General features: G+C 37.6%; 1 protein-coding gene across 2 annotated transcripts in view; it reads right to left on the bottom strand.

Annotated features, from left to right (window-relative positions):
- The window catches only part of LOC133258050 (ATP-binding cassette sub-family C member 4-like), a 334,436-nt gene that overhangs the window by 191,274 nt on the left and 130,881 nt on the right, over positions 1–12,281 (bottom strand). Inside the window, exons 27-29 of one of the 2 annotated variants that reach the window (XM_061434386.1) lie at positions 4,240–4,329; positions 593–765; positions 64–169 (exon numbers count right to left, since the gene is read on the bottom strand). The exons of the other annotated variant lie outside the window; for it this stretch is intronic. Coding sequence (XP_061290370.1) covers positions 64–169; positions 593–765; positions 4,240–4,329 — 369 coding nt within the window. The remainder of the gene's footprint in view (positions 1–63; positions 170–592; positions 766–4,239; positions 4,330–12,281) is intronic. 2 annotated transcript variants of the gene reach the window in all.

Raw genomic sequence — 12,281 nt, 5'->3', positions numbered from 1 at the left:
ACAAGGAAGGATCAGTGCAAAATTGAATATAAGTGAACACAACTGAAATGGTGAGGGACTTACCAGTATCCGTTCACAGCCAATAACGGTGCTCAACCGGTGTGTGATGGTTAGCACAGTGCACTGGGCAAATTTCTCATGGATTTTTTTTTGTATTAACTCATCAGTTCTGAAATCAGAGAAGTTGATATACTTCAGTGAAGACAGGAAAGGCAGACTAAAGAGTTAAAAATTAAAAATCAATACTTTAACATATAATCTTGTTCCTAAAAAACTAAGTATAAAAAGTCTATTTAGAAATTTACCATTTTCCATAAAGTGATGGAAAATAGCCTTCCCTTGAAACTGAAACTATGTGGATTGAAACTAGCTGGATTCCTAAATCCAGCTCTCTAAGGATGCCTCATAACAATATTAACAGCATATAACTGTCTTGGTTTCTTCCTTTGTTTTCCTTTGTTTGTGATTAATATTATTAAAAGACATCTGCGGGCCAAAGAGAGCATAGAAACATTTTTCAGCATCACTAAATGTTTTCCATTTACCACATTTACAATTTGGATTCCAGGTTTCATGGATCTGAGCTCCATACCTCGGATCCACATTGGATGTGGCTTTGTCAAGAATCAATATCTGATTTTTCCTGAGAATAGCCCTGGCAAGGCACACTAGTTGTCTCTGTCCAACACTCAAGTTCAATCCTGATTCTGCTAATTCAGTATACATTACACAAGGCAGAGCTTTGATGGCTTCTTTAAGTTGTACCTGTTGATACAGAAAGAAAAACATTTCAAAAACAAACTGCTGCAGAAGTAGAAAAGCCTCTTAGACATTAGAGCTTTGAAGTCCTCCTGACTTCTTATGTATCTTACATGTACAGTCACATGATGGGAAAAGCTGTTTCCAATTAATGTTCACTGAGAAAGATGGTGGGTAGAGTTAAGTCAGGACAGAAAGATCTCAATGTCCCCCCATATCTGCCACATGCCGTCCACCAACAACCCCCACCTAGGAATTAGTTCAGAAAGTCTCTCAAAAATTGAAGCTATTTCTCCCAATATGGTTTAAACAGAAAATCTAAAAGGATCTTTATGGTTGAATCAACTTTACTGAGGAGTTGAAAAAAAAATTACAGAAAGTTTGGTTCTCTAAAGATATATTATTAACACTTTACAATTTTTTAACATTTAAAATAATACAAATTTAAACAATGGAAAACTCTGTCTTATGCATTAGTAATCCTGGAACATTTCCCAAGCTTAGTCTATAAATAGTGGACCAGTCAAGTGCATTTTCTTCAATATCATAAATGTCTTCCAGTGAATGAAAACTCACAAAAAACAAGATGAATATTACATCTTATCTCCCTCACAATATGGATATAGGCCATGTTTATACTAATCTATCTTCATAAAATTATACTCCTAAGATTAAAAAAACAAATCTTTAACTACAAAATATAATCTGAAAGTACACTTCGTGGTAGGGGTCAGTTCAATGAATATTCATTTTGGAGATATATTATGGAGCAAGAAGCAAACTTAGGCTGTACTTAAAGTGAAAGAACAAAGAAGAAATACACTTCAAATAAAGAAACCAACAGATTGAGGCCAGTAAGCTATGTGACACCCTACAGCTTCAGACAACAAAACACCAAGGGTGAATGAGTAGCATTTTCATGATATCCTAAATGCTGGAGCACTTCCAAAAATGTGATCCTGAACTGTGCTCCTGATGGAGTCCAATCCCTAGAAAGCAGGATCCTGAGTTAGGATTAAATATGGTATTGGTATTTAGTGATAGCATAAAAGGTGTACAAACTGTAAAGGGTAAGATTTGGATTGTGGTGCAAGTGCTTGGTCTTTGTTAAGACTGACATTCTAACTTTGAGGAAATAATCTCACACTTACTCCTGAATTGGATGACACCACATAACTAATCTTGTTTTTTCCTTTTCCTTCAGGTTGTCCATATCTGCTTCATGATCAATAAGAGTTGTAAAGGGAAGTGTTTTTCATAAAATACTTTTTTCTGAGACACTGTATTTATTTATGAATCAGGGATGATTATGATAATAATATGAATATCAGGCCCTCTGTAGTGTAATCATAAAATCAAGGTAAGAAGTATTACAATGGAAGAAAAGGGCAACAGATGCAGTAGACAATAATAATTAGAAGTTACAACTGGAGAATCTGAACACATTAGACGACAGTGTAATATGACTATTTTATTTCTTAATCAAGATAATTGTGTTAGATTATGCAAGAGAATGTCCTTGAAAAGGACAGAGATTGTGTCTTTTAATGACTATGATAGACCCAGAATCTGCAACGATGCCTGTCTAAGAAGCTGTCAGAAATATTTGTTGGCAGTGTGAAGGCAGAAGTGAATCTCATCATATGACATATCTGTCTCTATAAATTAGAAAGTAAATCCATATAGACAGGTTATATATAACACTATTATTACATGTTAAAGGATTATATTCTTATAATAATTAACTGGCTCCAGAATATCATATCACACTGTAAACTGTGGAAAGTATATAAAAAGTTATAATTTAAGGAAAATAGAGCAAATAATACTAATCAAAACTATACATCTCAATATGAAACAGTTCAGATCATTTTTGAGGTTGGGAAAATAATGGAATATAGCAAAATTGAAAAACAATTAACTGAACTTATAAGGCACCCTATTTCTATCATCATAAACATTTTTAAAGTAACCTGCTGTGTAGTGTATCTAGTAGGTTACAAGACGTCTCACAGGAGGTTAACATAGATGTCAGGTGCTTCCCACATTTCGTGGAACCTTCTTACTTCTCTAAAAGAAAGGCTGGTGAGGACTGGAAGGAGACAGGGAAATGTAATCAACAGATGGGGAAGAGCTTTTACTAGAGCAGGGCCAGCAGTAAAGGAAGTAAAGAGAGAGCCCATTCACCTAATACAAGGCCCCGGGAAATGGACATGTGAGCTGTCCCACAGCAAGGACTGAACCACGTGGTTCCTGATGCACAGGCTGCTGACACCCAGGTTTCTGTATCTTGGTTTCCTGTGTGATGAGACACACTTGTGCCCTAACAGAGATACTATCAATGCTGAATTTGTGTAATACAAAATTTTTTAAAGAAATAAGCCATACTTCTCTGAAATGCAGAGATCAACCAAACATTTAGCACCTATTTATCAAGTGCTGACTTCCCTGGTGGCTCAGACAGTAAAGCGTCTGTCTACAATGCGGGAGACCAGGTTCAATCCCTGGGTCGGGAAGATCCCCGGAGAAGGAAATGGCAACCTACTCCAGTTCTATTGCCTGGAAAATCCCAAGGACAGAGAAGCCTGGTAGGCTACAGTGCATGGGGTCGCAAAGAGTTGGACACGACTGAGTGACTCTACTTTCACTTTCACTTTATCAAGTGCTACTTTTTAAAAATCAAAAGACTGATCTAGATCCCATGGGAGACTAGAAGTCTGTCTATGGTTTAGAAATGTAAAGTTTCTGCCATCAGTAGAATCAATTTGTAAAACTAGGACTAATACACAAAATAATTAGTATTGAAATATACAAACCAACAGCAACTTAATAGTCAGAATTTTTTTCATGCAAGGGTAGAGAAATTCAGTGAAGTAGAGCAAGGGGAAACATGACACAAATAACAGGAGCTCCTCTAGAAATTAACGTATCCATATAAAATCTGAATCAGCACACCAGGGTTCTGTTACCTGCATTCATGCTGCAACATTAAAATGATATAATCATCAATAAGTAATCATGACATTCAAACTAAATACTTTTATAAACATTTTCTTATGAAACTTCATAGCATTTTATTGGAAGGATCTTGTTTATCTTTCAATTAATGAAAAACTAGTGTCTCCACTTAGATATCCCCTAAGGTCATAAGAATAAAATGAACATTGAAGGGTAATTAATTAACTAGGTCACTCATAGAATTTGACCCCACACTTTTAATGTCTGGTTTAATGCTCTGCTAAGGACAAAATATTGTATCTAGTTGCTTTGGGTTCTATAGAAAAAGCTAAAATGAAAACATGGGGAATTATTTTGTTGGTTTTCATTATCAATATACACATTTTAAGTGTACCCATCTCATCACTGTTTTCCTAGAAAGTAAACAGTTAAAATGATAAGCTTCCCTTAATTACCTGCAATGCTATGAATGTACACACACAAATACTGATGCTAACAAGTTAATCACATTATATAAATTACCTCTTCTAAGACATTCCACAGTTCCTCCTCCAAATACTCATTAAAGGGATCCAGATTTTTCCTTATTGTTCCAGTGAATAAAACAGGTTCCTAAATACCAAAAAAATAGTCAATGCTATTATCTTAATCTCTTTTTATTTTAAACCAATGCCTATAGAAAAGAATGAAAATACAAAATATCAAAGTTCACTGCTATTACTAACATTAAAGTTTCAAATACAAAACAGTATCTCTAAAATAATTTTCCATTGTATAAAGTGTGCTACAAAAAATCCTCTGGACTATTAAACACTAAGAAAAGAAAGTGTTTAAGAAGTATTTTCATCTCAAGAGAAAAAAAAAAAAACTGAAGAAAAGAAAGGAAAATTTGATTTTTTAAAAAAAGTTGCAGTTCTGGTAATAAATATCTGTTTAAACACACACACAAACTTACATTATAATCACATGAAAAAGTTTACATCAAGATCTATATAAATTAACTGTCAATCCTGGTGTGATTGGGAAACATCAACTGCCTGATTAGTTGAGGCTTGTGCTTCAAAGCAAAACTGTTCAATATTTATACATTGGCAATGAAGAATAAACTAGGCTATTTTCTCCATTGGTCAGACTGTCTTCTAGGATCTGGAATCTCTCCCCAGGTATGAATGGAACATCCCCGCATGTTCAAAGAGAATGTCAGCTCCTGGGGCCTGAGGCACCTCTGTCCATGGAGAGATCACCTCTGATTCTGTATCAGCTGGTCCCCACGTTCTCCCACCTGTGCATCAGGATGACCTGCCTCACAGAACCTCGTTACTCACTTCAAGGCCAGAAGGACCTCAAACCCACTGTGATGTGAGCCATAATAAAATTGTTTAAATAGCATTTCCTATTCATCATCAGGAGGAGCCACAAGTAAATTACACTGGAAACACACCTCCTGAGTTTCAAGAGAGAATCTTGTACGTAAGCTCATGTAGACAATTTACATTTTCTTCTGGAAGGCTCTAGTAAGCCAGGTCATAAGCATATGGGCAGCAGAGAAGAGCCCAACAGGTTCCTTTTGGTGAAGGGGGCAGAGCAAAGGGAGGCACCGTGTGGGAACCAGAGGAGACCTGACTCTTCCACAAGTGCCCGGAACTGCTCGGAATTACCAGCCTCAAATCATGCCTGGCCTTGGGGCTGGACTTTCCTCCTAACTTCATAAAAGCCTGAGAAGAAAGATGAAGAAGACAAATATTTCTTTTCCTTAGTCATGATGAAGAATGACACTCAGAGAGCCTCCCATACCTTATTACCCTATTGTCTCAGTTTTATGTCTAGTGATCAAGACATGAATGCAGAAGGCACAAGACAGTGTGCCACCAAAAGAGATATATCCCTAAGGAAAATCCAAAATTAAAAATATACTATGTAGGGAGCTTCATTTGCACAAAGTTGATTAAGTGACTGATAAGCCTACAAAGCAGTGAAAAATCACTGGACATACAACATTTCAAGATGATTATTGAATTGAACTGAAAAATCCAGAGACTCAAATTTAAAGTTTCCCTTAAAACTCTTGAATTTAGGAACAAAGATTAACAACCACCTAAGCAATAGTAAGAGTTCCTTGTCAGGAGAATAACCATCATTGTACCTCATATTTTTATAAAAACTTTTTACTCTTTGTAATTTTCAAGATTCCCCTGTGCAGGTGATTTCTCATCCTTTAGCTGTATCTATGAAGTTTGCACAAACAACCAGCGAGATGAGGAGAGGCTGGTCCCCAATATTCCTCACCCTTCTCTTCTCCAATCTTCCCTCCATTAACCAGATCCTTTTAAGTAAGCAGGTACTCCCTGAATGTAATCTCAACTGGTGTTCTTCCTGTGGAATATACTTAACTATTTCAGATCTTGAGCACAAAGGATGCATACACTTCAATTACCTGTTGTGTTTAAGGAAATTATTTAGGAAAAGCTTTGTTTTGCTTTTTCCTGAAACTTTGAATACAGATTGAGGAGTACTTCTTAAGAACACAGTATTCATCTTTTAAAGTTCTCCCGAGGACTGATGTTTCATGTCCCCACTCCCCTGTCTCTGGTTCCTACTCAGGTCCTTGCTGCCATCACATCTCCCCCAGTTCTGACCTGTTCATGGCAGGACCAACAGTGATGGGGATAAGCCTGGGAGAGAGAGATGATCCCAGAAGCTTGCTGCTGTTCCCAGGATCACAGGTAACAGGGATTCAGGGACCATGATGTAGGCCTGGCTCACCTGAGTGGGGCAACTCAAAGAAACAGCACTGGGCTCCCCCTTCTGCAGAGTCTGCTCTCAGCTTCCTAGGCTGCCTAAATCAGGGTGTGACACACAAGCATCATTGCTTGCTACTCATTTGAGGGGAAGAGAGGTGTACGTTTTCTGCACACAGACAAGTTAACTTCAAGTAACCAAACCAACAGACTTTTCTCCATCTCTGAGCCAACAAGACACTCTAAAGACAAAGGTCTCTTGGCTGGGGAGAAGTAAGATTTTGAGTATCTTCTCCTGACACTTATTAGCCCATAACACATAAATGAAAAAACCCATTTCAAAACTGATATTCTCCAAAGGAGACTCAAAACAGGAGGAGTCATATCTTCTGACTTTACTAAACTTTTGTTATGTTTTGGGGAAAATATCTCATGAGAACATCATTCAGTTTAACTAACATTTATTGAAAACAAAAAATAAATTTGGAGTCAGACAGTTCTAAGTTCTGATTCAATTTCTCATTAGTTATTAGACTCAGGGTGAATTATTTATCTTTACAAGACAGTTCCATTACTAGAATCTAGGGTTAGCCTTGCAAGGCTGCTGTGACAATCTGAAACACAATGAAGTTCCTGATATGATGCTAACATGGACCAGGAGCCCAGCCCAACAGGGAGACAGGCAGGGACAGTGACTGTCAAACTTCAGATGTAGTTGGTGGATGATGAAATTAATTTTGTGCATTGTGATCATCATTTTGTCTTTTATATGAAGTAGAATAGAACTGGCATCACAGAAAATATCAGAGCACAGAGCAATAGTAATGTTGTTTTGTGACCTTTTTGTTTCTGTGTGTGTGTCTGCATGCACATGAAATCATGATATGAAGCAGTTCTATCAAGGACCACAGTCAACAGCCACCTGAAGTCTTACACAAGCAGAGTAATTTGCTTCTCAGCCTTTGGAGTTGGGAATCTCTTTAAACTTACTTTGAACCCTATTAGTATGTTTTGGAAATTAATACATTGCTGATCATGTCATTTACAAATATTTTCTTTTTTTCCATAGGTTGTCTTTTTGTTTGTTTGTTTGTTTGTTTTAAATGGCTTCCTTCGTGCTATACTTTTAAGTTTAACCAGGTCACATTTGTTTATTTTTGCTTTTGTTTCCATTACTTTAGGGGTCAGATCCAAAAAAATAGTGCTGTGATTTATGTCAAAGAGTATTCTGCCTATGTGTTCCTCTACGATCTTGTCTTACAGGTCTTTGCTCATTTATTCATTTTTACTTTATTTTTTTATATGGTATTAGAGAATGTTCTAATTATTTCTTTTACATGCAGTCATGCAGATTTCCCCACACTATTTATTGAAGAGACTATCTTTTCTTTATTACATATTATTACCTCTTTTGTCTTAGATTAACTGACCGTAAGTGCATGGGCTTATATCTGGGTTTTTTATCCTGTTCCATTAATCTGTATGTCTGGTTTTTGTGACAGTAACATACTTCTTCATTACTGTGTCTCTGTAGTATAGTCTGAAATCAGGGACTGTGATTCCTCCAGCTATGTTCTTCTTTCTCAAGATTGTTTTGGCTATTTGCAGTCTTTTCTGTTTCCATATAAATTAAAAAAAAATTTTTTTGTTCCAGTTTTGTGAAAAATGCCACTAGCAATTTGATAGAGACTGCATTGACTCTGTAAATTGTCTTGGGTAGTATGGTTATTTTTAACAGTATTGAATCTTTCAATCCAAGAATACAGTTTATCTTTTAATCGTTTGTATCATCTTGAATTACTTTCATCAGTGTCTTACAGGTTTTGTATACAGGCCTTTTACCTCCTTAGGTAGGTTTATTCCGAGTTTTTTTTGGTTTTCCCTTTGATATGATGTCAATGGGATTGTTTCCTTAATTTCTCTTTCTGATACTTTGTTTCTAGTCTATATAAATATAGTCAATATCTGTATAAACAATGGCTTATACAGCTCAATATCAAAGAAACAAACAACCTAATCAAAAAATGCAAAGAAGACTTAAATAGACATTTCTCCAAAGACATACAGATGGTCAATAGACCCATGAAAAGATACTCATCATCACAAATTATTCAGTTCAGTCGCTCAGTCATGTCTGACTCTTTGCGACCCCATGAACTGCAGCACGCCAGGCTTCCTTATCCATCACCAACTCCCAGAGCTTGCTCAAACTCATGTCCATCAAGTTGGTGATGCCATCCAACCATCTCATCCTTTGATGTCTCCTTCTCCTCCCGCCTTCAATTTTTCCCAACATCAGGGTCTTTTCTAAGGAGTTAGTTATTCGCATCAGGAAGCCAAAGTATTGGAACTTCAACTTCAGCGTCAGTCCTTCCAATGAATATTCAGGACTGATTTCCTTTAGGATTGACTGGTTTGATCTCCTTGCAGTCCAAGGGACTCTTAAGAGTATTCCTGAACATCACAGTTCAAAAGCATCAATTCTTCTGTGCTCAGTTTTCTTTATAGTCACTAATTATTAGAGAACTGTAGATCAAAACTACAATGAAGTATCACCTCACACTGGTTAGAATGACCATCGTTTAATGTCTACAAATAATAAATGCTGGAGAGGGTGCGGAGGAAAGGGGACCCTCCTACACTGTTGGTAGAAATGTAAAACGGCGCAGCTGTTATGGAAAACAATATGGAAATTCCTTAAGAAACTGAAAAAGAGTTACTGGGTAATCCATAAATTCCCCTCCTCAGCAAATATCTAGAAAACATAAAAACCCTAATTCGAAAAGATACATGCATCCCAGTTTTCACAACTGTTCTACTTACAGTAGCCTAGATATGTCCATGGACAGATGAATGGATAAAGATATGATGTATACACACACACACACACACACACATAGAGGAATATTATTGAGTCATAAAAAGAATGAATATTGCCATTTGCAGCAACATGGATGAACCTAGAGATTATGAGACTAAGTGAAATAAGTCAGGCAGAGAAAGACAAATATCATATGAGATCACTTATATGTGGAATCTTAAAAAAAATGATAGAAATTAACTTACTTACAACACAGAAACAGATTAAAAATATAGAAAACAAACTAATTGTTACCAAAGAGGAGAGTGGAGGAGAAGGATAATTTAAAAATCTGTGCTTAAAAAATATACACTACTACTTTGCTATACAATTGAAACACTGTGAAAAAATAATCAGACACACACAATATCTGACTCCTGGCTCTGCCCCTTACTTGATAAGTGGAACAATCCCCCTGGGCCTCAGTTTTTAAATCTGTCAGGTAAAGATAACAACAGAATTGTGAGGATTAAGCAGAAAATGGTAGGATAAGGGGTTAAAATATGTTAATGATTTCAAAAATATTAGGAATTCTTATCAGTACTCGTGTAACTTGTCAGGGGCTGTAATAAGCACAGAGGAGCAGAAATGAGAGACAGATTTCTGTATCCTCCAGGAGATCCTCAAGGAGAGGAAGAAAATAGCCAAGAGTGTGGGGAGGGCTGAGAAAAAAGGCCAGAGGTCTTGGTGGCAGACTGGTAAGTAAGTGTACAAGGTCGTGGTCAGGAAAGAAGTTGCTGGGAGAGTAACATGAAATCAAAGTACAAAAAAGTGTTATTCTCTCTTCTTGCTTTTGATGGAAACATTAGATACAACGTTAGATACATTTCTTCCCCCAAATTCCTATTGTGTTTTTTTAAATTTTTGTTTCTTTGCTCTACTATTTATATGTATATAAACAATTTACTTTATACTATAAACAGTAAATATAAAGAAAATCACCAAGCACCATGAACACATAAGAAAAATTAAAGAGTAAAGTCATTCCAGAAAGTATTACTCTTTTTACTCAAGCAGAAATAATATTCAAAGGCCAGTACCCTAATCATTAAGAATAATAACAGTTCCTGATGACTGAGCATTCCCAAGAACCAGACATGGGCACAAACCTTATCTCACCCAGTTGTGTGTGCTAAGTCGCTTCAGTCGCGTCAGACTCTTTGCGACCCCATGGACTGTGGCCCACCAGGTTCCTCTGTCCAAGGGATTTTCCAGTCAAGAATACTGGAGTGAGTTGCCGTGCCCTCCTCCAGCAGATCTTCCTGACCCAGGGATTGAACCTGAATGTCTTCTGTCTCCTGCATTGGCAGGCAGGTCCTGTACCACTAGCACCACTTGGGAAGCCCAGATACATCTTCACAACAAATCTGTGTAGCAATGATTCCCAGACCTGGTTTAAAGATGAGGACACTGAAGTCTGGAAGCTGAGTGATGTCATCAAGGCCCCAAAGTCTTTTGAGGCAGAGCAGGAATAAAATTGTTGGGTCACGTTGACACTCGGTCTACACAAACATTCTATCCCTGGCTGTCTCTGGAATGATTTCCTGGAAACCTTTGCACATTGCAAGTTCTCTACAGATACTCCCTCTTTTATCAACCAATATTGTACCTTGGAGACAAAGATATATAGAGAGGAGTCTACATGTATACAAAGCTTGGCACTATTTTGTAAGGATGTTCTCTGGAGTGCGTACATTGAACATGCTCAAAGGAAGGGTGGAAATCAACAGAGCAGAACAGAACCAAACCATGTTGATGCAAAGGTATGTTTAGTCTTTGCTCAGATGTGCTTCCAAACATTATTGGCAGAGCCAAGGATCTTCTAACATTATTTCTTTATTTATAGAGTTATTTTATGTACACAGGCATACAACTTTTTCTTATTAAGAAGCTTTAAAAATAAGGCAGGGCATGTTTATAAAGCTTTGCATCAAAGGAAATGAAAGGACTTTACATGTACTCAGTCATAAGGCGCAAGCCCATGTTCTCCCTCCCTTTGGGTGCCATGCCGAAATGCTTCCTAATAAACAGGCATTTCAGGGCACATTACACTCACAATCCAGGAAGCACATTCCCCTGGCTCTTTGTGTCTCATCTCTTCTCTGTTTCCCACCTCGAGAGGGTGTTTTTCTGAGCTTTGTTTGATAAGCACATGATCATGGAGTACAAAAACAAAACCTCACAATTAAAACAAAGCAGCAAATCTGTCAAAACAGAGGGCAGGATGGAAGATCAGGACACCTGGCCTCCATTGCCCTTGGCTATATACCTGGACACAATCAAGGACAGAAATGGTGAAGGCCTAACTGAAGCAGAAGAGATCAAGAAGAGATGAAAAGAATACACAGAAGAACTGTACAGAAAGGACCTTAATAACACGGATAATCACCATTCTGTGGTCACTCTCCCAGAGCCAGACATTCTGGAGTGTGAAGTCAAGTGGGCCTTAGAAGGCATCACTATGAACAAAGCTGGGCTTCCCGGGTGGCGCTAGTGGTAAAGAATCCACCTGACAATGCAGGAGACATAAGGGACATGGGTTTGATCCCTGGGTTGGGAAGATCACCTGGAGGAGGGCATGGCAACCCACTCCAGAATTTTTGCCTGGAGAATCCCATGGACCATAGCCTGGTGGGCTACAGTCCATAGGATCTGCAGAGAGTCAGACATGACTGAAGCAACTTGGCATGCACAAAACTAGTGGAGGTGATGGAATTCCAGGAGAACTATTAAAATAATAAAAGATCATGCTATCAAAGTGCTTCACTCAGTATGTCAGCAAATTTGGAAAACTCAGCAGTGGCCACAGGACTGGAAAAAGTCAATTCTCATCCCAATTCCCAAGAAGGGCAGTACTAAAGAGTATTCAAACTACTAGACAATTGCACTCATCTTCCATGCTAATAAGGTTATACTCAAAATTCTTCATGCTGGGCTGCAGTGTTACATGAACAAAGAACTTCCAG

This window comes from Bos javanicus, chromosome 12 (assembly GCF_032452875.1).
Source record: "Bos javanicus breed banteng chromosome 12, ARS-OSU_banteng_1.0, whole genome shotgun sequence".
In the NCBI taxonomy this organism is placed as follows: domain Eukaryota; kingdom Metazoa; phylum Chordata; class Mammalia; order Artiodactyla; family Bovidae; genus Bos; species Bos javanicus.
The sequence above is the reverse complement of the archived record's forward strand: the minus strand, read 5'-3'. Positions and strand labels throughout refer to the sequence as shown.